Source organism: Furipterus horrens, unplaced genomic scaffold, assembly GCF_987537825.1.
Source record: "Furipterus horrens unplaced genomic scaffold, mFurHor1.1.pri manual_scaffold_4, whole genome shotgun sequence".
NCBI lineage: Eukaryota > Metazoa > Chordata > Mammalia > Chiroptera > Furipteridae > Furipterus > Furipterus horrens.
Window position 1 is genome coordinate 20,519,402 of NW_028327174.1, and position 25,887 is coordinate 20,545,288.

General features: G+C 37.6%; 1 protein-coding gene across 1 annotated transcript in view; it reads left to right on the forward strand.

Moving 5' to 3' along the window:
* FGD6 (FYVE, RhoGEF and PH domain containing 6) overlaps nucleotides 1–25,887 on the forward strand; it is a 111,048-nt gene that overhangs the window by 50,615 nt on the left and 34,546 nt on the right. The window contains exons 5-9 of the mRNA XM_090275093.1: nucleotides 89–156; nucleotides 242–272; nucleotides 12,825–12,976; nucleotides 15,027–15,183; nucleotides 17,884–17,971. Of these exons, the coding sequence (XP_090131219.1) occupies nucleotides 89–156; nucleotides 242–272; nucleotides 12,825–12,976; nucleotides 15,027–15,183; nucleotides 17,884–17,971 (496 nt within the window). The remainder of the gene's footprint in view (nucleotides 1–88; nucleotides 157–241; nucleotides 273–12,824; nucleotides 12,977–15,026; nucleotides 15,184–17,883; nucleotides 17,972–25,887) is intronic.

Sequence of the window (25,887 nt, forward strand, 5' to 3'; positions counted from 1 at the left end):
AGAGCTGAATTTACATCTGACTAACTCAAAGCCGATGTTCATTATCCTTTTTTGAATTCATGGTTTTTTAATGCACTCTTATCCACAGGATGAAGATACTGGAATAAAAAGTAAAGCCCATTATATTGCCAAGGAGATCATGAGCTCAGAGAAAGTGTAGGTATCTGGTTTATAATTTAGAAGACTATTTGTTTCCCCATTGACTCATTTAAAACATTTCTTTCATTGCTGTTTTTTACAGGTTTGTGGATGTGTTAAAACTTTTGCATATTGTAAGTATCTGATAATATTTTCTTGAAGTCTAAGACTATCCTCTTTCACGTCTTTTCCTAGCCAACAACTTTCTCAACATAACTTAAATATACTTAAATTAATATTTATATACATGTAAATGCTTTCTAATATATGGTTATATTTTTAAATTCACACAGATATGTGAATATAGATGTTTTCTAAAAATTATGTGTTTTATATATGTGTGGTATACCCAGATGATTTCTGAAAAATAGAGAGCCATAAGATCTGTATCTCCAAAGTCTTCAAACTTTCTATTTTGGACATTTGCAGAAGTCTGCTATCAGTAGAATTTCGTATTAGCAATGTATAAAGAATATCATGACCAGTGTTCAGATCTGTTCTTTTATTTGAATAAGCTCATAGAAAGAGACTTAAAATAGACATTTTTACAATTGACTTTTTACAGTTCCATTTTCAGTTTTTGTAATTGTTAACTTGAACTAACTCGTTGGGAAACAATTATGTCTTGTTGCTACATATTCATTTTTCTCATGCACTCCTTTGTACCTGCAAGTTTTTACAAGTTCCATTACGCATTGGCACCGAAGTGCTGGTAGTATTACTTCAGTCCAGTTGTATTTTGGCAAAGACAGTAAAACTTAACAGAAGAAAGGGATAAGGTAGAGGAAACAATGAAAAAAATTGAAGTGAAATTTTACTTATATGGTGTAATTATTCACATTATCTTTAACTTAATTGCTGAGAAATGGTGTGCTCACAAACTATACACACATTTGTGTCTGCAAAATGTATCATTATTTTCAGTTTTCCTTTTAATACGTACACATAAACATGAAATGTGGCTTTCACTTAAGGGTGATTCACACGCCCCAAATGATTGCCTTGTGTTCTATACCTGGAACGACAGAAACCTGGAGGCCGGATTCCTGTGTGAAAAAATCTCTAGCTTTGGAAACACTTTCTAAAGTAATTCTGAAAATACTAATTTGTTTTGTGAAGTTATTATTGTGTGAATAGTTCCTCACAGAACTCTTGATATATTGGTAAATTCTCTTTTTATAATTCATTAAAAAAATTATAACAACATTTGGTCATGCAAACACATTTGTAAAGTTTTAACTATAAGGTCATTTCAAATAAATAACAATAAGCCTGGTAAATGAATGACTTTTCAAGGTAAATTCCATGTGCATTTGCTGCTATGCCCTGACCCTCTCCATTGTATAAGCAATTACTGTTGGGGGTTGGGGGGCTAAACTGCTGTTTTCTGGAAAACTCAGAACATATCTCTAAGATGAATAAATTGTACCCATTTGACATTTTCTGATAGATATGTCTAAATAGGACCTCTCTAAGAAAACGTTTAGCATCGACAAGTTAATTGGCAAGCTCTATTGTGGTTTTTTTTTTAGATTATTTATTTATTTGTTTATTTATTCATTTCTTTATTTTTAGAGAGAGGGGAAAGGAGAAAGAGAGGGAGAGAAACATCACTATGTGGTTGCCTCTCACTCGTGCCCCCAACTGGGGACCTGACGTGCCACCTAGTCATGTGCCCTGACTGGGAATCGAACCAGCGACACTTAGCTCGCAGGCCGATGCTCAATCCACTGAGCCACAGCAGCCAGGGCGGCAAGCTCTATTGTTAGTAGAGGCAAAATGTGCTATGGAGGCAGAAAGACTTGAGTTTGAAATTCAGCGCACTATTTCAGATAATCTTGCATGGAAGAGGTGTTGAAAGTATTATTGTGAACAACATGAGTCCCTGCTCTCGTAGTGCTTAGAGTCTAGTGTCTAGTGTAGTGCTTCCAACGCTGTTGTGGTGGGGGACTGGATTTTAAAATTTCCACTCCATGGTGGAACAGAACTTTTGTAAAATACACTAAAAATGCCATAACTGTGTCAAACTGACATAAAAGTTGTCAATTCCTTATTCTAACTTTCTGACTGATCTTTGCAGACCAGGAACAATTTGTGAACCATACTTTGAGGAGCATTGGCGTGGTAGATTCTGTTTATTTCTAGCTATGTGAATTTTAGAAAGTTGTTTAACCTCGTGCGTCTAGCTTTCCTATTTATAAAATGGGAGTAAAAATACCCATCTCTTAGGTTGTTAGGAATGAGTGGAATAAGATATGTGAACTCTCATATTGCACATTGTATATGGTAGATTCTCAAATTATCTTTCCATCATTACCATCTTCTTCTCCATCTTCCCCCTTCTAAAAGCAGCCGTGAATGGAAAACATTTGTTCTATTACTGCACAGTTGACTTTTCACTTTCTCTGGTGCTGTTTTTTGGGGTTTTTTTTTTTTTTTTTTGTACTAAAACTTCACTTTAATGAAGGAATTTCAGACTCTAGTAGGCAGGGAAGCAATTAAAAGCTTTACCAGTTTATTTATTTGGTTATTTAAAAAATATATGTTTTTACATCTATGTTTTTGGAACAAATCATAAACTCTGTAAAAAATAATAATCAGACCAATTTCCCAAGTAATCTCAGATCTGATCTGATAGATGGCCTTGGGCTCTTCTCAGTTGATTTGAACAGAGTGAGTCATCCATAACCCACCTTAACTTGTACATTTTCAAAACCTTCTAAGCCTTTAATGTGAGGGTGAGAATATATCATCTGCTGTCCTTATGTAAACATTCTGTCTGGTATGTGTAAATGTTAACTCAGCAGAACTCAACTCTAATGGGTGTCTTAACAACAACGCATTAACCAGGTGTGAGCCATTACTAGGAGGAGCTTGTTACCAGGTAAAGCCAAGAGTATCTGGCTTTATTTCAATATCCCCCACTATGCTATTAAAGCTCATATTTACTCCGCTACCAAAAGTACCCCACAAAGGTAGCACAGAGACCCTTTAATTTTGACTACTGCTGCTATCTGATTTCATCTAAATGAATTAACTTATGCTACATGATAGAATATGACTGATTTAAAATATATAAGTAACACTTTAGATAATCCAGTGAGTATTTCTTGGAAATCAACCAGCTATCCAACTGGCTTGGGAGAAGCAATTTCTTCAGTTATACATAATTTCCAGTTATACATAATTTCCCATGAATAGTGTTTTATATTGAAGACTAGAATACCATTAATAGATCTTTCTAGGATGGCAAAAATGTTCAATATCTTTGTTATCCAATATTTAAAAACTTTAATATATCACTGTTGCTTACTAACACTTTTTTAATTTAGAATTTGGTAAATAGGTGAAATAGCTCATAGAAAAAAATTTAAATCTAAACTAATGAATCCCATTATTTAAGTTATTATGTTGGAAGGAAATAGACTTGGGTGAATGGCATGTAATTTAAAATACACTTAAAATTATAAGAGCCAGTGTACTCAGTTGAGGGCTTTGATTCATTTACCTGATGTTTGTGAAAAAAGGTTGCACCTCCAGAGGCCGTGGCAAGACTTTACAGTTAATGTTTTATGTGGTATGTACCCTACAGTATACGTATATACCATGAGGTTCTAGACTTAGAACTGGATTATTTTTTAAAGGTCAAATGTGCATATTTTCTCTAAATCAATACCCTAAGGAGTCCAGAGAGAGAGGATTCCTAAGTCAGTCTTCCCCTTTTTAAAATGCTAGTGCCATCCAAATAGCTTCAAAAGTCAGAAAACTAGAACCTGTTCTTCCTTTCTCCATCTCACTCACTTCTCAGCCAACCCACAGGAAACCCATTGCTTCTGCTTCCTTATCACTGCCACCAACTTTCCGTCTCTAACTCAGACAACCATACCAGACTCCTAATTGGGCTTCCTACAGTATTTCCATTCTTGCCTTCCTTCCGATCTGTTCCATATATGATATTTTTCCTTATAAAATTTTAAGTTATTTTCTTAAAATATATGTTGAAAATCCTTTAAGTGATTCCCACTGCGTTAAAGATGAAGTCCGAGCTACTTACCAAGAGCTCTAAGTAGGACAACCAGATGTCCTTGTCTGTTTTTGACAGTCCTGGTTATTGTCTTGGCATAATATTATTAATAGAACTCCTTTTCACTGTCAGAATGATCTGGTCTGGACGGTGAATTACAGCCCAGCGTGTGCTATGTGCTTTGGCCTCTGGTAATGAGATGAGACATTGGAGAGCAGTGGCATTCTCTCACTCATTGACCGCGTTCTGGCTATATTTATCTCCTTTCACTTTTTAGTTTAGTGCATAATGTTATTCCTTCTCAGAGCTTTTGCTAATGCTGTTTCCTAGAATGTTCTGCCTTCAGTTTGATCATAGCTAGTTCTTTCTTTATCCTTCCAATCTGGGTTTAATGTGCCCTCCTCAGAGAATTCTTCTTTGACCGTCCTTTTCTCTTTAACCTCCTTTGTTTGTTTTCCTCTTGGCAGTTAATATGATCTGCATATTTGTTTACTTGTTTATTTTTGGTTTCCTTTACTAAAATGTATGCTAGGTGAGAGTAGGGATCATGTATTTTTCACACCTACTATTATTCTTTACTTGAAGGCCCTCAATAAATGTGTGTTGAATGAATGAATGAATGTGACTAATTGATTAGTGGTTAAGAATTCTGCCTCTGCCACTATGTACTCTTGAACGAATTAATTAAGTCTTGGTTTCTTCTTCTGGAAAATGTGAATAATAAATAAGGTTGGTGTGATGATTAAATGAGTTCCTGCTAAATAAATGGAAAGCACCTAATTAGTTTTAGCTGCAGGCTAAGTAGAAAGCCTTCAGTTTAAACTTATTTATATGTTTAAATCCGTACTGTTTACTTTTGATATTATTAAATAAGTTTTAATCAAATCAATGAAAATAGACTTTGTTCACAAAGTATGAACTACTAGGTTTCTTTCTCCACTGGGCAGTAAGCTCCAAGAAGGCAGGAATTTTAATCTGTCCTGTTTATTGTTATCCCAGTAAATTAATATATTGAAAGAATGATAGAAAATTAATGAATAATATATTTGGTTTAGTAAAACTCTTATTGTATTTGTTTTTCCCTTTTGTGGCAGATGTCCAATTTAGAGGTTGCTATTATATTGTATATAAATGCACATTTTAAAGATAAAACACCTTAGACATCTAATATAATTAAATACAAATGATACATTAAAAAAAATGCTTTATTGATTATGCTGTTACAGTTGTCCCAATTTCTTTTCCCTTTGTTCCCCTCCACCCAGTGACTCCTCTCTCTCCAGTTGTCCCCCACCCTTAGTCCATGCCCATTGGTTGTGCACATAGTCCTTCTCAACATCTTCCTGTCCACTCCACTCCCTCCTACTATGCTTCTCAATTCCTGTACCATCTCCCTCCCTTTCCCCCTTTCCCCCTCCAAGCTGACCTCCCCCCAAATGTTCCCCATACCTATAATTCTTTTCCCACTCTCGATGCCTATTTAATTTGCCTTTGTTTCAATTCCCTAGCTTCTGTTGTTGGTTGTTGTGATACAGTTTTCATTTTAATGTTCATAGTTTTGACCCTCTTTCTCCTAAACAAGTTCCTTTAACATCTCATATAATAGTGGTTTGGATCTGATGAACTCCTTCAGTTTTACTTTGTCCTGGAAGCACTTTCTCTGCACTTCTGTTCGGAATGAAAGCTTCTCTGGATAAAGTAATCGTGGTTGTAGGTTTTTACTTTTCATTCCTTTGAATATTTCTTGCTAGTCCCTCCTTGCCTGCAGAGTTTCTTTTGAGAAATCAGCTGAGAGTCTTATTGGGACCCCTTTGTACATAATTCTCTTCTGTCTTGCTGCTTTTAAGATTCTCTCTTTATCCTTAATTTTTGACATTTTGATTATAATGTGTCTTGGTGTGGTTCTCCCTGGGTCCAATATTTTTGGAACTCTCTGTGCTTCCTGGACCTGTAAGTCTATTTCTTTCCCCAAGTTAGGGAAGTTCCGCTTCATTATTTTTTCACATAACTTTTCAATTTCTAGTTGTTCTTCTTCACCTTCTGGCACCCCTAGGATTCGGATGTTGGCCCACTTATAGCTGTCCCCTAGGTTTCTGAGCCTCTCCTCATTTTCTTCACTTTTCGTTTCCTCTTTCTGCACTGATTGTTTGTTTCTTCCCAATGTTCCAATTTGTTGATTTGATCCCTGGTATTCCTTCCCTCACCACTTGTTTCGTATGTGTTTTCATTCATTTCAGCAGGACAAGCCTCCATTCCTTCCCCGTCTTGTTTAAGACCCGCTGTTAGGTCTGTAAGCTTTCTTATAACCAGAGCTCTGAACTGTGCCTCAGAAAGATTATCTGTCTGCTGGTCTGATAGATCATATATTTGCTGTCTGGTCAGCTGTGTCACTGGGATCTCTATCATGATCTGTGCCATCCTGACAGTTTTGTGTTTACCTTTGCTTCCTGGCCAGGGCTGTCACACTTCCTACACTATAGGGGACGGAGCCCCGTGCACTTGTCACAACCTGGCGACCCTTCTCACCATGCTGTGGCGCTTTGTGTGGGGGCAGGGGTCCAAGATGGATTCCTGCCGTTCACTCTACTCTGAGAGACAGGGAGCCTCCTCCTCTGTCCCCACGCCCTCCAGCCCTCACAGTCCGAGGTAATGGGGGTCTGCCTTTCCCGGTGTTGGAATGGCGAGCTGACAGGTTTGGTCTGCAGCCGGGGGTGTTCCCCAGGCACTTGTAGCCTCCCCTTAAATATGGGTGTCTGTGCTTACCGCCGTCACCGCAGCCACCGCTGCCAGCACAGCTTGACCTCTCCGCCCCAGCTTCGCCCCTCCTACCTGTCTGGACAAGCACCACTTGTTTATAACTTCATATGTTGGACTTCCATGTAGCTTTATTTTCTGGAACTTCTAGTTATTTCTGGTTTTTCAGTAGTTGTAGTCCTTCTTAGTTGTGGAGGGAGATGGAGCATGTCAGTCTAGGCCTCCATCTTGGCTGGAAGTCTCTGTTTTTATTATTTTATTTGCTCTCTGGTGGGAGACTGATTTAATAAACAACTCTATAAATTTATTTCATAAATGTCCAAATAGCATTATTTTAAATATAGTTTTAAAGGGAATGATCAGAGGCTCTGCGGTCTCTTGGACAAAGATGGATTTGTTAAGTAACAGTTAAATGGTGCTAGTAACAAATCATCTGTGTTACACTAATTTATTTAGCTTGGGGGATACATTACCTTGAAATTTTGAGAGGTTCTCAATAAGTCCATAGAGTTAGAGGCAAAGCTTCTTAGATGTCCAGATGTGTGTTAGTGAATAGAATATATCTTTTAAAAAATGTATTATAAAAAGAATAATTGAAGCTTCCTTATAGAAGCCTCTAGCTTTTCCCATCTTAAAATCACCCTGTTCTATGGAATATACCCTATATTTGAGTCTTGTGAACCATTTAATTATCATGTATTCTTTAGTTGCAAAGAATCCTCCTTAAATGTCTACTGACATGGCTTTCAATCCTTCACCGTTGACCATCTTCCTTCATGTGAGGACTGTCCTTCACTGAATGAAGTTCATTGTTAAGAGCACTTTGTCTTGCTGCTGAGATGTTTGTTTTCCCTGCCTTGGTTTGGTATTTCCTTCACTTTATAGGCCACCATTTCAGAGCTCTCTTTCTCAACTTTCAGGAACTTGTAGGTCTTAAATGATGTTCATGTGTGCATTTAAATTAGCCAAATCTTTCATTAAGTAATTGGCCTTCTATTGAGTACTCTGTATGTGCTTCTCAACATGCTATGTTATATAAATTGTCTATTTTAACCCTCATAACACTATCATATAGATGTTTTGTTATCTTTTAGATGAAGAAAGGAAACTAACTGCCAAAAGTAATTCACTACTAAATGGCAAAGCCAGACTTTAACTCAGGTCTCTCTCAGCCCTAGTACTTCGTGGGTTGTTCAGAAATTGATTAAAAATTGTTTCTTGAAATCTCTGCCATGCTGGATAGGGTATAGCATGTCTGTCGTTTCAGAATTCTTTCAATTGGCCCAGGAAACCAAAGAAGTTCCAGTTTTTCATCTTCTAAAGATGATAACAAAGGTACATATTGGTCATTTAGGATATATTATGGTGATTACTTATTAATGTTATTAAAGGGGTTGGAGACTTGAGATAAAGGATTGCTTTCATCATGTTTTATACAATTTTGCATTGATGATTAGGCACAATATCACTAGGTCTGAGGATATAGAGAGGTAAAAATACTTTTATTGGGCAAATATTTTTATTTTAAAACAAAGTTGAATTGTTAATGTGGGGACTTTTCCCCTCTGCTTTCACTTCATAATTTCATACTCATTTCTGCATATTTATCAGAGCTCTTTGACCTTAGCAGCTGCTTTGCTTTTGCTTAATATGAAGTGATTTCTAATGCCCTTCAGGAATGCAGGGAGCCCTGCAGAGCTCCCTGAGGGTCCTTATGTCCATTCGGTCTTTGTAATTCATTATATCATAGCAGTGGTTAAGTAATGCCCTAAGGTCAGGAAGCCCAGTCAGGACAGCTGGTAATTAAGTCACTTAGTACTTCTCTTTGACACTGGAGATATAAAGCCTGACCGGAGGAAAAGGCCATCTGTTTTGTGCTTCATTTCCTTAAAATTCACATTTGATTTTATTTGCATTAATTTTGGGTTAGGTCTTACCCAAGTGGTCAGAGCTGGTAAAGTTAGTTTGTTCATACCTCAAAGGAACTGAGTTTTTTAAAGATGATGTGGTTCTTATTGTAGGTTTTCTGGGAATTATTAGAAAAATACTATGATATGCTTTATAATTCAGAAGCCTATTTCTAGTTATAAAAATTCCAATCTGATGCCCTGACCAGTGTGGGTTAAGTTGGTTGGGTGTCATCCTGCAAAGCAAAAAGTCACTGGTTCGAGTCCTGGTCGGGACACGTGCCTGGATTGTGGGTTTGGCCCCCTAATTGGGGCACATACAAGAGTAACTGATCGATCTTTCTCTCTCACATCAATGTTTCTCTCCTGCATTAATGTTTCTCTCCCTCTCTTTCCCCTTCCCTTCCCCTCTAAATAAATAAAATTAAAAAAATTAAAATAAAACAAAAATTCCAAATTGAACAAGGACTTGGTTATTGTGCCAGAAACTAGAGTGTAGGTGGTTCGGTGGGTTTTATGTTAGAATAGACAGAAGTTATGTACTTGACATTCAGTAAACTCTGTCACCTTACAGTTTCACTCTCTTAACTCCCCTCATCCCTTTTATTTTAATTACCCAACTTTTTCATTGTGAAAAAGCTGGATCTAATCTTCGAAGTGCCAGCCCTATGGTCTTGCATCCTCACTGATTTAGTCAAGTAGGTGTTGGTGAATTTAAATTCTTCTGTCTCAAAATAACTTTACTTCTGGCTCTTAAGTGTCATCACACTTTCCCAAATTATCCTGGATGTTAGCATTTAGAAAAATAACCAGACATAATGTTGTAATCATCTTTTTCACTAAAAAAGAAAAAAAAAAGTTTTCTCGTTTCAGTGGCACCAGTTCTAGAAATGGTTGAGGTTGATAAAGAGCTGAGAAGTTAAAAATTCTGTGTGTCATTCCTGTGTGAACATCTGGCACTGGGACCATAGCATATTACTTTCAGAGGTTGGTGGCCCAAGAAGTGAGGGAATGAGATTGGAGTCAGGGCTACCATGTGTAGTTATAAAGGCCATGAGTTGCTATTAGGGCCTTTGGTGGTGGATTGGCCTGAAGTACGGGGTACTGTGCCCTTTTCCATTTTCAAAAAGGCACCATGAATACCAGCAATTGCCCTGGTAGTACTCACTTAGAATATGTAATTTTCTGAGTCTTAGGGATAATCTCCAAGATAGCTGGATATAAACACACTAAATCCCTTTAGTTTTTGTTAAATGTCCTACTTTAGCTCTTTTAATTGTTAAATTTCTATTTTATTCTGACATGCTATTCATAATTTTAAAAAAGATATTATGGGCTACGTTAGTTTATCCACAGCTGCCTACACCATCCAGTAGTCCTGGAAAAAGGAAAGTTTTGCCTGGTAATTCGACAGGGGCCTCCGATTAGAGGCTGCGATCTCTCTGGTCAGCCGAGTGTGGATTTGGCTGGTGTCTGTTGAATGTGTCTTAAATAAACAAGTTTCCTTTCTGGCAATGGTGGCAGACATGTGGAATGCAGAGTCTAGCAAAAGCTGTGTCAAACAGGGCCCTTAATTTACTCTCAGCTAATGTCTACTATCGCTGTCGTGACTGAGGAAGTACCGTCCAACTGGAAAATAAAAGTGATCCTGCTGCCAAGGGACAAACGTATTCATCATTTATTCTAGAAAAGAAGGCCAGTGCTTATTGCTTTATTGAACAAAGAACTGTGTCTAAATTATATTAGTCATTAAATGGGTAAAAAACATTATATAAGATGTTTAACTGTTGTGCTTTGAATACATTTACAATAGAGGAAGTTATCTGTGATATATAAATATATTCTGTTGTTCTGCATGATGGAAAAATCTAATGACTTTCAAAAGTGTTTAGTAGCCCTTTTTCTCTTAGTTAAGTGTGAGTACTGATAGAAACAAGCTGTCGGGAGGTGGAATTTGGCCAATATCCATTTCATTTCTGGAGATGTGTGGTTTTCTGGACTGGAATTTCTACAACTTACGAATTCTTCTTTTATATTACAGTAATTCATTGCAAAACTAGTTCTTTTAGTTACTTGTCTAAGTAGATGGTTCCTTTGGGTTAATGTGACTGTTCAGCAGATAAAGTTAGTCCCATGTACTAACGTAGAAGTTAAGCATTTTTTCCTTCCCATTTGTTGAGCAAAAGGATTTAAGTCTAAAATAGCCAGTGAATCCCTGAAGGAAAGCAGTTGGAAATAAAGTAAGTGAAGATAAAGCCTGGTAGAGAGTCTGTTTTACTCAACTGTTGCTTTGAATGCTTTAATTAAACCTGTTGTTTCTAAGGAACAATCTTTGTTTTTGAATTCTCAGGGATTGTGGAACAGATTCCACTATTGTTTTACTTATATCTTGAGGCCTACCCTCCAGGGATAGTAAAATCTAGACAAATACCAGTCTCCTACTCCACCCTGTCCCAGTCTTTGGAATGATAGGGAGAGGTGGGGTGGACCTGTCTTTAAAAAAAGAGTATAAATAGGCTTCTAGGGAAAAATTGATGAAAAAATATGTGAAGAAAAAATTTTTATTTGTAAAAAGTGTAAATCTTGGTGAATTAATGGGAAGGTTGAATAGAGGGAAGGGAGTGCTTAAGGTCCAGAGTTAAAATGTTCTGTTGATTCTATGTACCAAACATATTATAAAAAACTTTAGGTGTAATAGCTAATTAAAGTTTAACAACCCATTTAACAGGTGAGGGAGAAATGGGTGAAAAGGGTCAAAAGGTAAATAGAAAAAATAAATGAATATGATACATTAATGAGCAACACCAGCAGCTGGCTTACTATTGTCTAATAATTTGTGACTCCCCCCCCCCCGCCTCACAAAAGATATCTTTCAAAGAGGAACAACAGCCTTAATTTGGATGTAAACTATATATATGGAAACTAAACAACCATGACAGCAAAGCCAGACTTCAGATTCTAAAGGTTATCTGCTAGTTGGTACACAATTTGCACCTAGATGAAGTACTCCTCAATTTAACAACTTGCCTATGATCCTAAATATGACAGAATTTAGAAGGTAAAAAAGAAAAAATTCTCATAAAAATTTTTTCCTGAGTGCCTCCTCAGAATTTTTCATCTATATCTCAGTAGCTAGAATTAGATGGGTCTTGTGGCCATCCGAAGGTGAAAAGGAATCCCTGAAAATAGAAACAAAGCAACCTAGAAATAACAGTGTTCCATTCATTGTTAGGAGACTGTCATTGGTTTTCTTCAGAAACTATTTTTCTGCCACAACCATACCTAGATTTCTCTCTCATATACTATTCTGGACACTTTAATTTTTCTTTAACTAATGAATGAGAAGTGTCCAATAAAATGAAAACTTTCTGCAAGAAAATTGTTTTGTTCAAATGACTTTGGTACAGATGAAATGCATTGTTATTTGGCTTTATTTTTAATAATGAAAAATATGAGGAAAACGAGGCTAGCTCAGGGAAACAGTAAATCAGGAGTTGGGGCTTAGATCCAGTATTCTCAGATTATCAGGAATGTGCCCCTCTCCACATGCCTCATTTGGTTGTTGGGAAATGATTACTGAAAGTGGACAAAGGGATTCTTCCAGTATTAAATCAGTTAAGATTTCCTGGGAAGTTTTAAAATAAGTAGGTTTTGTTCACATTGTGGTGTTGGAATAATCTGAGACTACTTAGAGTTGCAACACACTTTCTAGACATGACCTTAGTATAATTGCTAATTTTGGAGATCAAACCAAAAGGTTTAAGAGCAATATCGTAAAGTCTGCTTTAAAACCAAAAATCTACTCCAGCTATTATATGTATTTAAAGATTTTTCTAAGTAAGTGGGATAGAAGGAAGTGGATACTTTTCAACTTTTAATTCTATAAGGGAGACACATTTTTGTAAATTATGTTGTTTTAGGGTATATGGTGACTAAGGAAAGAAGTTTTTATCAGCTAATGTGTGTAAGTATATTGTTTTTCCTCCTCTGAACTGAAATAGGATTTCCGGGATGCTGTGGCCCATGCTTCCAGGCAACTTGGGAAACCAGTGATTGAGGACCGGATCCTAAATCAGATCCTGTACTACTTGCCTCAGCTGTATGAGTTGAACCGGGATCTCTTGAAGGAACTGGAGGAAAGAATGTTGAACTGGTAAAAATGGACTAACCAGCTTTCCCAAGGTTTCCAATTTTAGATGAAGCCATAATGAAGAGCCCATAATCAGCCAATTTAACTTTTTATAGGTAACCTTTGATGCTCAAGATTTTTGAGATTGAACAATGAAGAAAAATAAAAGAAAAGGAAATTTTTGAGATAGAAGTTTAGTTGATATTTTCACATTAGAAAACATTTTTATTGTTTTATCTTTTCTGGAGCTTCAAGTCATGAAACTCCCTTTGCATTTTGGAAGAGAGTCTATTCACTGAGATAATTTGATGATTTGTTTGGTTAGTTTAGAAAATTTACATGTCTGACATCATTGTACATGCTATAGATTTCAGAACAGGTAAAGAATACCAAAAAGTTAACAGCTTCCATGGAGTGTAGTAAGTAGACACTTTGGTGACAGCTTTGGAAATATGTAGATAGTTTGGTCTAAGGGATTGCTTTATTGTTGAAGTCCACAGGAAACCCAAAATGATTTGAGTAACAAAACAGTATCACATACATTCATGATCATAATTTCCCTCTAAATTGTCTTTATACATAATCCAGAAAAATATCAGTACCAATTTTGGAAATATCATGCCTCGGCTTATTGAGAAAATACGCTAGATAAGCAATTAATACCTAGCTGCAGTTTAAGTATAAAATAGTACAGAGTTAAGGACTAAGGAATGACTAAAAGGCAGTTTTTAAAGTCATGATAGAAATACAATGTATTTATAAGTATCTCTCATACATACTTCATCATTCTTATAAAAATTTTCTTTTTCTTTTCTTTTTCTTTTTTTGAAGATTTTATTTATTTATGTTTAGAGAGAGGGAAAGGCACCTGGGTCAGGAACCAAACTGTTGCCCTTCCAGTTCGCAGGCCAGCACTCAGTCCACTGAGCCACACCAGCCAGGGCTAAAACTTTTATTTAAAGTAATCTGCAGTGACTTAAGATGTGTATATTTATGCAAGCAGGTAGAGGCTTAAATATATTTTTTGCTTAGACTGAAGTTTTCTCAAATTTAGATCTATAGGTACTTCGTATTAAAATATTAAGCATTCCTGAGAGACAGACGAACTTAAGGGACGACTGAAACAATAATTATGGCAAAAGCTATATTTATTACTAACAAGGCTTTTCTAATCCTTGGATAAAAGATTTTCCTTTTAGGGGTCTTTTAATCAAAACATATTCTTTGGTTTTAGTAGACTTTCTGAAATATTTGTTTTTACATCGGCTTTTAATAATAATTCAGTCTTTCATTTCTGTGTTCAAAAAGGTTTGAATACCTGCAGTGTGCTAGTCAGTGCTCTAAGAATGCTAGGCATATCACCGCACACAAAACATAAAAGCCTGTTGTTCTCATGTAGCAGACATTTTGGTGGGGTAAGCACCAGGAAAAGCTACAAAAAAAAAAAAAAAAAAAAATAGAAGCATTTTCTGATCTGCATATACATAAAGTAGAATCACATGTTAGTGAATGAAGATTGGGTGGCCACAGAAGACCCTCTAAAGAAGGCAGAGCATTGAAACTGACATCTGAACAAAAAGGAGCGGCCAGCCTGGGGTCCATATTTTCAGGCATGTGGAACCATTAGTAAAAGATTTAAAAATGGTTCTTGACTCTGTATATCAAGAGAATATGAAGAAAGTCAGTGTGATTGAAGAGTAATAGAAGGGAAAGAAGGGTGAGGTGGGTCAGAAAAGTAGGAGCATTGGCACCTGTGGGGCTTTGTAAACCCAGATAAGAGGTTGTTTTTCTGCTAAGTGCCAATGAGGCCATTGGAAGTCACATGATTCAATATATGTTTTTAGACTTTCTGGCTGGACAGAAGAATAAGATGGTAGAAGCAGGAAACCTTGCTGGCCGAGTCCAGGCAGGATGTGATGGTGGCAGTGGAAATGGTGAAGAATAGGCATTTGAGGAAGTGTTTCACAAGAAGAGAAAAAAGATAAGCTGATGGCTTGAATATGGGACTCTGCTCTTTGGATATGTTTTGTACGCATTAACGACTTTTTATATTTCTGTACCTCTGTGTCTTTAGGACGGAACAACAAAGACTTGCTGATATCTTTGTAAAGAAGGGGCCATATTTAAAAATGTATTCCACATACATAAAAGAATTTGATAAGAATATAGCTTTGCTGGATGAACAGTGCAAGAAAAACCCAGGTTTCGCTGCTGTTGTTAGAGAATTTGAGGTATTTTTCCTGCCATCTAATGTTGAGCTTTTGTTTGCTTTTAGAGTTTTAATAATTTGCAGTCATTGAAAATAAACCGTGCAAATAAAAAGGGTATTAAAATATAATCCCTTCAAAATCAAAGAGGAAATTGAACAAATTAAATAGTGAGGACTCTAACAGTGTCTATAAGCCTTTTTTAGAAATCTATTATTGCACATTGGAATATTTTAATGAGTCTTTTAAATTTGTGATAAAATACACATGAAATAAAACATAACCATCTTAACCATTTTCTTTTTAAAGATTTTATTCATTTATTTTTAGAGAGAGGGGAAGGAAGGAAGAAAGAGGGAGAGAAAATGTGCGGTTGCCTCTCACGCACCCCTAACCGGGGACCTGGGCCGCAACCCAGGCATGTGCCCTGACTGGGAATTGAACCAGTGACCCTTTGGTTCGCAGGCTGGCGCTCAATCTGCTGAGCCACACCAGCCAGGGCCATCTTAACCATTTTTAAGTGTACATGCAGTACTGTAAGTACATTCACTTTGTTATGCAACCAACCTCCAGAACTGTTTTCATTATGAAAAACTGAAGCTATACCCATTAGACATGACTTACCCCCCATTCTCTGCTCCCCACATCCTCTGGTACTTACCCTTCTGCTTTCTGTCTCCATGAATTTGTGCTAGGGAACATTTCACATTTTTTATTTTTAACTCAACCTTTTCCTTTTATTTAAAAAATTTTTTTTTAATTCATTTTTAGGGAGAGAAAAACATGGATTTGTTGTTCCACTTAATTTTGCATTTATATAGCATAATCAATAAATATACTTAAAAAAATTGCATTCATTGGTTGCTTCTTATATGTGACCTGACCCAAGATTGAACCCACAACCTTGGCATATCAGAATGATGCTCTGACCAACTGAGCTACTTGGCCAGGGCCTTCCCATTATTCTAACAATTCATCTACAGTCATGGATGGGAAATATAATTTGTTTCCCTTTAAATAAATAAATAGCACAGTTTTAGTGTCAGCATTAAGAAAAATGAATATGTTTATTGCCAAAGCTTTGTGTTTTGACTCAAAGCTGTGAGGGTACAAGCCTGATTTGATTGGTGATAAAATGATATAAGGTATCTTATTAAAAAATTAATTTTAAGATTTTAAGTCCCCTCTTCTCATTTTGGGTAAAATTACTATATATTTTAGTGATTATTTCTCTGTTTTGAAACTAAAAATTTTAGTGAATTCCAGTCACACAAAACTAGAAAATTTTTAAATGTATTAAGATACTGCTGATTTCTAATTTGTACACTAGGCAAGAGAATAGCCAGATCATGTGTTAATTTTTAGTCTGTAAAATACCAAAAACAGTTTGCCAAAAAGCAATTCAAAAGAAAACTAACCATTCCCTTTTCTTTCTCCCTTCTAATTTACTCTGCAGGTTTCAAAGAGCATTGTAAGATAGTACAATTTTTTTAAAAACAGAGCTTTATAAAAATAAATTTATTTTAAATTAATAGCATGTGCTTTTTGAAAAGAAGACAAATAATTAAACTTTTAAAACTGATCCTAGTCTTTTTTCCCTTCTCTTTTTACCTCTTGATTCTACTAAGACAGGAAGTGTGATGTACATAGTTATGGAACTGACAACTGACCCAGGTTTTTATCAGGTCAAATGAGTTGTTCTGTTGCCTTGGCAGCAAAAGAAAACAAAGACAGACAAAAGTTAGCTGTCTGCTGTCTCGTTAATGATGCTTGCATGATAGATGCTTTCTTAACGTGCATTATCATTATGATTTCATTATTATTTTGTGTACCACACCTTGGAGGTGCATATTTAGAAAAAGAACAGTCTGAACAAATCTGGAAAAGGTCTTCCCCACCCACTTGAAACATATAAGCAGCACAGGATATCTTTGGATGAGGGACATTTTCACTTGGCTATTTTGATGCCACCTCATAGTAAATACCTGTGTTGGAGAATAGGGATGGGGCTTGGGAATGGGCAGAAGAGTCTGTTACACGTACTGAGGAAAAGAGTTCTAAAGGCAGAATCACATAGTTTTGTGGTCAAGTCAAAGTGGTTCTAGATCAAATGTTTTTATATCCACTGATTTGGGGGCTGTCTTTTATAGCTAGAGTTATATTCTGCAGGCTTATTAGAGAAAGGATGTTTAGCAAGCCTGCTTTTCAGGTTATCTTTAATTTATGCCATCTCTCCACTACCACCCATTGTTATGAGTATATAGATAGGCCCTGACTATTAGTTGAATCCAATTCCCAGTAGTTTTATTTCTACAGCTTTAGTTGGGGGCCATGCATTTTCTTCTTGGTCGAGGAGTTTGTTTATGTTTATGAACATACTGGCAAAGGTTCTTCTACGTGGTAGCTGCTGAGGAGGATGGGCTCTAACTGGCCTAGAATACGGACTGCAGCCACCACCCTCTGAGAGAGGGCTGTGAGCAGGTTTTCCGGAGGCGCCAGTGATTTGAAAGACTTACCGATGAGAGAGGGTGAGCTAAGTACGTGGTGACTTGGCTACGGTTTCACTCCCAGCATCGCAGCAGCTGTCTCTTAAAATAAAGGGAGTTTCTCCGCGAATCCCCTTCTAGAGCTGCTGGCTATTTAAAATTTGGCTTCCTGGGTACCTGGACTGGGTCCCCTGCTTAGAACAATGCTTGTGTTTAATTGGACGCTTTTTCCTTTCAGATGAGCCCACGCTGTGCTAATCTGGCCCTCAAGCACTACCTACTCAAGCCCGTTCAGAGGATCCCCCAGTACAGGTTGCTGCTAACAGGTGGGTGTCTCCGGCAATTTACCTCTCTTTTTCTATCATTCCAGTAACCCCTTTAAGTAATATATGGATGTATAGATTGCTTAGAGCCTTGCATGCAATTGCCTGAACCTAACTTCTTTTAGTTCTTTGGTCATCCCTGTGCACATTCTCTGCTTTGGGCATTTATACATCTTAATTACGTTTGCTCAGAACTTCCTTTATAATCCCAGTCCCACAACCTTGCCTCATTTTACCAATTGATATTATTAACCCCAAGAAGGTACTCTCCCAGCCATTCAAGAATGAGATTTAGAGGGTCACTCCCACATATATCAACTCTCATGGTTCTTATAAGGATTGATTAATGAGCTGTGTGCTTAGGCTAGTGCTTTGGTCATAGTGTGCTCTAAATAATCACTAGCTACTATTAGTACTTAGTAGCAGCTGTGCCTTACCACCATCATCATCATCATTATCATCATCCTTATGTCTAGTCATTGTTGTCTGTATCTTCTACTTGACTGTGAACTTCAGGATTACAAGGCTGTATCTATTCCACTCAGATAGTAAAAAGGGAAAGAAGAAGAAGAAAAATGTTTTTAAAAAGCTGTGATTTGAGTGAGAGCACGCATTGTGCTCAGGACATATATTCATCGACTCTTTAAGTGTTCATCATAGCCATGTATATACCACAATATATTATTACATAGATAAAAGAACAGGCTTTTAGGGGTTAAGTGGTTTGGTATCACAAAAAAGCTAGTATAGTCTCAGTACCAAGCATAATATCCAACACATACTACTGGGCCCTCTGAAGTCTTTGCTGAAATGTATTGGATGTGCAGTGACGTAATAGGCATACATAATGTGGCTTAAGAATTGAGTCAAAATGGATAAGTACACTGAAATGCCACCACAACTCTAAATTCAATCTGTTGTATTTTTTTTTTCTTTTTTTTTATGGTGTTATCTGTCTTAATGAGGTTCTTGGTTTCTATTAGTGTTCTTAAGTGGCGTGCAAGCTTTTATCCTTAACCTAATCTCTTTCTCTTAAACCAAGAGCAGTATTGAATGAAGTCAGTGAATCCTGGAAAGACAGGATTTTCCAATTTCCCTTTAGGCAAAGGCTTTACGCACCTCTTCCTAGTTTGCTTAATGGAAGACAAACTGCTGATAAGGAAGGTGTGTCTTTCAGCCCCAGGACTTGCTACCCTAAGTCTTTCTACTTAATTTGAATTTCTAACTGTGCATTGGGCTCTAGATTTTTCTCTGGAATGACATAAATCAGACGGAATAATTTGAGGATATCCTGTCCATCTGTACTTTCTTTCCTTTGCTTTTGGACGAGATGTAGAATACGCAAGACAAAAGGAAGTACCCATGCGTGTGTTGTGTTTTTGCTAGATAAATTCAGTGCTGTATCATAAATGAGCTATTGAATGGCTTAGGCTATTTCTACAGCTGTCTAATGAAGAGTGCTGTTTTTAGTGGCAAAAGACAACTGTGGTTTTAAAAGCTATGATTTGCAAGGACAGAGCAAGGTTATGAAATTTTTATGTAAAAATATTTTTTCCCCACACTATGACACATTTATTTAATTTAGGTTTCACATTGAGTTTGATTTTAATTGATGGTGAAATAGCAAATGCAAGTTTAAAAATTCTCTTGAAGAAAACAGATATTATTTGTTTTATAACCAGTATAATGTTGTGAGATACGCTCACAATAAAACACCGGGACACAGGACTTGAGTAGCGAAGTGAGGCGTTTATTCATGAGTCTGCAGAGTCAGGCGCACTGCCAGCCAGGAGCATGTGTGCGTGAAGTAGACAAAGAAAACTGGTTTTATACTAATACAATTAGCTCCCCCTCCTCTCTTCTTCTCCCTCGTTTCTCCATTACTGATTAATCCAGGTTCACAAGCTAACTCAATTAACTACTTAACTCAGGGTGTGATTAACTAAGGGTAATATAGTTATAGGTCTATCTCCAACTTATTTGCAAAGTTATCTAGCTACATCTTCCCATTTCTCTGTGTTTGGTGATGACAATCTTCCTCCTTTTGATCCCAGAGATATGTGTGAGGAGCTGCGGAATGTCATTTCCTTGCCTCTTTTCCATGATTCATCTGTTAATTATCTCCTACTGGTTTGAGAGTCACTGGCTTGCTTCTTTATCCCTAACAATGTGAGCTTGGGGTTATTTTTAGTTTTGAGCTGTCTCTTGTTTAATTGTAAATCTGTTTCCCTCTTTCTTAAATTGGAAAATCTTTATTATTTAAATGATGCACAATACCTTATATATAGTAAACCCTCAGTATTTGTGGATTGATTGAAGGGCAAATGGTTTCTTTAGCGTTAAAAAGTCAGGACTAAAGTTAAAGAAAGAACATAGACTTTATAAAGAAATAACAGATTTCATATGTTTCGTTCTATACCTTTTTTCCATTGATTCAAATTTTTCTTTTCCACCAAGCCTGACCTGAAGTCTTCTGTTCCCTTTGACCCATTTCTGATTAATCCAGTTCTTGAACTTAAGTATCAGTGAAATCTGACATAGTAAATATTTATTTGATGCCTTGTGAATTTGGTAGGTAATTGTATGATTTGGATATTCATTTCTTAATTTAATTATAAGCTTTTTGAGGTCAAGGAGTGAATCCTTTACTTATAATTTAGTGCACCCCAGTATATCTGGGTCAGTTTTGGATACTTTGGAAGCTGTTCAGGAAATAATTTTGGTTGGTTTTAAGCTAGGTTTTACAAAAGTATCCTTAGTCTAAAGGACAACTTTGAGATAGAGAAATTCAGAAAGTTCTCTTCTAAATGAAAGACACATCCAGAGAGGTGAAATCCTGCCGAAAGCAACACAAATAGCATTGAAATAGGCTAGTAAGCCCAAACAAGCGGCACAGGGAAACTGAGACAGATATTTAAACAGAAAGTTTGCAGACTTCTAGTAAATCCTGTTTTTCCTACACCAAGGACACTTGAGTAAATGGTTTGCAAGTCTCCTCCCCAACCAGAGGGTAAATATCTTAAATCTCTGTACTCAGGGAGACAGATAGCAGAACCACACCCAAGGACAGATGAAGTTAAGGGAATAAATCTCATTTTGGTACATCAACATAAAGCTGATAAATATTCTATTGAGATTTTCCCCAATACCTTCTCTACATTCCCAGTTTTTACAACCCCTCAAAACAAAGGTCCCTGGACACACACTTCCTCCCAGGAGCATGCCTGCGCCTTTCCCGCCCCCACCTCCACCCCCACAGACTTGCATCTCCTAAACCCTAAGGGACCCCATGAGGCTTGCAACCAGGGAGCAGTGGGCAGCAGCACCTCGTCCCGGGCTAATTCCTTGACCCTGTCCCCAAGGCACCCCTCTTCTCTGACTTTGTAGTGAGCCAAAGCAGCGCTGCCAAGGCTCATTTCTTTCCTATAACATTTCTAGAGAGCCAAAGCGGCCCCACCTAGTCTCTCTCCTGTTGTTTCCGATTGCCTAAGCCCTTCTATGTTTCACCATCCCCAGCTTTAATAAACACACTTTCAAAACTCACCTGGACTTGTGTTGTGAAATCTTTCCTGCATGAAGTCAAGAACCCGCACTTAAAGCCGGTTTAGGCACACCTGCTCAGGGCCAGGTCCCCTTTCCAGTAACAGCATTAATTGAAGCATATGTGATCATAAAGTCCTAAGGAAATACAGGGGTTCATACTAGGGGTTTGTTTTATTTTTATTTTAAATTCTGATTTTCAATATTCATCTTTTGTGATATTCTAAGTGCTCCCTACTTTTGCACGAAATTTCTGCTAAGTGCCCCTGTCCATGCACTTAGATTTTTAGAAATTGGATTTCAAGCCTAAAGTTTGCATCTATTTAAACATGTAAATTAACTCTGTCCTCCGCTTTGGATAAATAAGATGAAATACTTAATCCTTGGAACATCCTTGTGAGGTAAGTACTTTTATTTCCGTTTTTAGAATTTGGAGTAATTCCAAGTGCACAGAATATACGGGAGAAGAGAGGAGGAGTGAGACTATTGGAGGCACTCTCTGACAACTTTTATTTATTAATGAGTTTAAGGCAGAGAAGGGGAAGGATTCCTGCCTGACTCAGTGTAAGTAGATTTGTGCCTCCTTGATTACTTGGGAGGGGAAGATTGAGAAATACAGAGATGAAGCAGATAAGATAGGATAGTTTCTTTTGGAATCTTAGAAAAAGGTGAGTAGAAGTTTCCAGACAGAGTAGTTCTGCCTGTGCAATTCAGATAACCATCTTATTGTCTTGTATGCTTTCTTCAGGTCCTAATTTGGTGGTTTTTGTTTTTGTTTTTGTTTTTTTTAATTAGGCTACCTAAAAACTCCCAACTAAATTCTTGGTAGTATTTTTTTTTCTTAAGTCAACTCAAAATAAGATCAAAGAAAAAAAAACATATGTTGTATAATGAATGCTTCAGATTAGAACTCGAAAAAACAAGTAAATTTAAGAAGAAAAAACTTAAAAATTTAAATTTAAGAAGAAAAACTTACAAATTTTTGCCTCTATATTGACTACTCAAGGCCAGTTGATCTAGTCAAATCCTTAAAACGCGTGGTGCCCAGAAACTATTTGGAATTAGGAGAGATGAAAATCAGGGCAACAGTGAGGAAACAGTAGAAGAAAACAGATGTTAATTTTTTAAATATTATTTATTTCCTTCTTCCTCCTCATCTCTTCAGGGTAAAGTCTGTCTTTATCATCCTAATTCAGTGTCTGGCATAGATTCTGGCACATTAACAGGGACTCAATAAACTGAAAGGCTTATAGAAACCTTGTTTCTGTTTATAAGGTTGAGAAGCCCTATGCAGTGGTGCCAAGGAATGTTTGGTAGATGGATGTGTGAGAAACGCTCACAATAAAACACTGGGACACAGGACTTCAGCAGCAAAGCGAGGCTTTTATTCACGAGTCTGCAGAGCCGGGCGCACAGCCAGTCAGGGGCATGCACACGTGAAGTAGACAAAGAAAACTGGTTTTATAGTAATGCGATTAGCTCCCCCTCCCTAACGTGATTGGCTCCGCCTCCCCTCTCCTTCTCCCCTGTTTCTCCATTACTGGTTTATCCGGGTTCACAATCTAACACAATTAACTACTTAACTCAGGGTGTGATTAACTAAGGGTAATCTAGTTATAGGTCTATGTCCAAACTTATTTGCAGAGTTATCTAGCTACATCTTCCCATTTCTCTGTGTTTGGTGATGACAATCTTCCTCCTTTTGATCCCAGAGATATGTGTGAGGAGCTGCGGAATGTCATTTCCTTGCCCCTTTTCCATGATTCACCGGTTAATTATCTCTTACTGGTTTGAGTCACTGGCTTCTTTATCCCTAATAGATGGATGAGTGGATGGATGAAATGCTTTTAAGATTAAAAACAGTCTTCCAGTCACCCAGGAACAAAATTGTGGAAAGGACTCTGAACTACTTCCCTTTCTTCACCCTTCCTCCCTCATAGGATCTGCTGACCAGTTTTCCTCTGCAATTGCTTCCTGCTCTTTCCATTTCCCTTGTTATGCTCCAGGCCAGATTGTGGCAATATCTTCCCAATGGTTATGCTACCTCTTGTCACTCCCCCAGGCAGCGTGACACATCATCACTTCAGTTCTCTTCCAAGGACACCTGATGTGTGGGATTTTTCCCCCACACCAAACAATTCTCTCTGATACTAGCCAGGTATCCTACAATTTAATGCAATTCTAACACTGTCTAAAGAGAAGGAAAACTCTGACTCCAAAAAACCTCCGCTGCCTTGCGGCATACCTCTTCAGGGGAAAGGCTAAGGGAGTAAACCCCGACAGAAAATCCGGAGCCGGAGTCCCTAAGGCGGTTTGACGTTGTAGTCAACACCGGCAACTCCTGCGGCGCACCTGAAGCCAAGCTGTATTGACTCCGTCTTTCCCTTGGACCCTTCAGCTGCGAAGAGAGGGGGGGTCTGCTGCATGGGCAACAGCAGACCCTCCATATCACCCTGCCCAGGCTCTGTAGCTTCAGCTTCACTGGAGAGGACACTCCAGCGTCATCACAAGGTGTCGATTCAACACGGGAGGAGACAGATACCGTGTCACTCCCGAGTCGGACTGCACAGCCATTCTCGGTGGTGCAGATAGACTCTTAAGAAGCTACACCATCGTCTCTCGAGATGGACGGCTGCCGACGACGAACACTGTCTAGCTGAAGATAGTGTCAGATCCTACAGATGAAGGGCTCAGTCCCACAAGATTGTCCCTCCTCCCAAACTTCAGATGCCAATCGCAAGTTCCAGGCTGTCGCCTGTATTTATGACCAATGAACTATAAATCTGGGTCCCCATGGGCCCTCCTTGGGTTTGATAATTTGCTAGAATGGCTCACATAACTCAGGGAAATTTATTTATGTCCATGAGTTTATTATGAGAGCATATGATAAAGGATACAGGTGAAAGTCCAGATGGAAGAGATACTTAGGGCAAGGTATGTGGGAAAGGTCGCAGAATGCCACGCCCTCTCCAGGGCTTTCCCAGCACTTCCTTGTGTTCAGCAACCTAGAAGCTCGCCAAACCCTGTGCTTTGGGATTTTTTTAGTGGAGGTTTCATTATGTAGACATGATCCATTATTGACTCCACTTCGACACCTTCTCCCCTTTCCTGGATGGAGAGTGGGACTGGAAGTTCCAAGCTTCCAATCGTGGCTTGATCTTTCTGGTGACCAGCTTCATCTAAGAGCTGTTCAGCAGCCCATCAAGAGTCACTTCATTAGATCAAAAGACACTCCCAATATCCTAGGAAAGGGATTTAGGAGCTCTGTGTCAGAACTAAGGTCAAAGGCCTATTAGTAGGAAAAGAGGTGCTCCCATTGCTCGTCTCACTTAATTAAGTTACAAAGACTTTAGGAGCTCTGGGCCATGTATCAGACATACTTTTATTCTGTTTATTAGAAGGTTGAAAACAGACTTATCCTACCATAATGGTGGATACATGCCATTATACATTTGCTCAAAGCCATAGTGTGTATAATACCAAGAATGAACCCATACGTAAACTATGGATTTGGATGATAATGATGTGTCAATGTAGGACCATCCATTGTAACAAATGTATCACTAGTGGGGGAGGTTGATGGTGAACTAGGTAATGCATGTGTGGGGCAGGAGGCATATGGGAAATCTATGACTTCCAGTTTTGCTGTGAATGTAAAACTGCTGTAAAAATAAGTCCCTATTTTAGGGTAAAAATAAATTAAAAAATCCATGGTTGTAAAGGCTGCAGTTTATAACCCAAAATTGCCGAGACTTTATTTTCTTTTGCTCTACTAGGTTTTGTAGTCTCTCCTGAAACCTGTCCTTCAAGGCCAGATTTGCCCTTCTGTTAATCAGTCATCAAGTCTCTGAACAAATATTTGTATGGGTTGGCCCTGAGCTGGACACCTGTATACACTGGCAAATAACACAGTGGTGATCCCTGTCCTGATGGAGCTTATAGCGCTTCCTGTTGGGGCCACGTTCAGCCATTCAAGGCTCCCACCAACTTCTTCCTCTTTTCAATTCCTATAAATCATATTGATCTTGTCATTTGTTTGAGTATATTTTGAGGATTTGTTTATAAGGGTCACTTTTTGTCTTTGAAGAGATCTTTTGTGCCTATTAAAAATATGTATTATTTTTAAAAAATGTTCATCTTCTACCATCCAGAGATGACTCATATCTTTTTAGATTTCTTTTGTCTCTGTGTTATATGTGGTATAAATTTTAAAAATAGAAATCCTTTGATTTGTGGAAAGTTACTGTATTGGGGTTGAAATAGGTTGAGTCAGTGAGGATCATGGTGGAGAAAATATAATGAAAAATATAATTAAAAAATTCCTCTGAAATATCTTTTCCACTTAGAATATTTAGAAACAAAGCACTCCTTTGAACTTT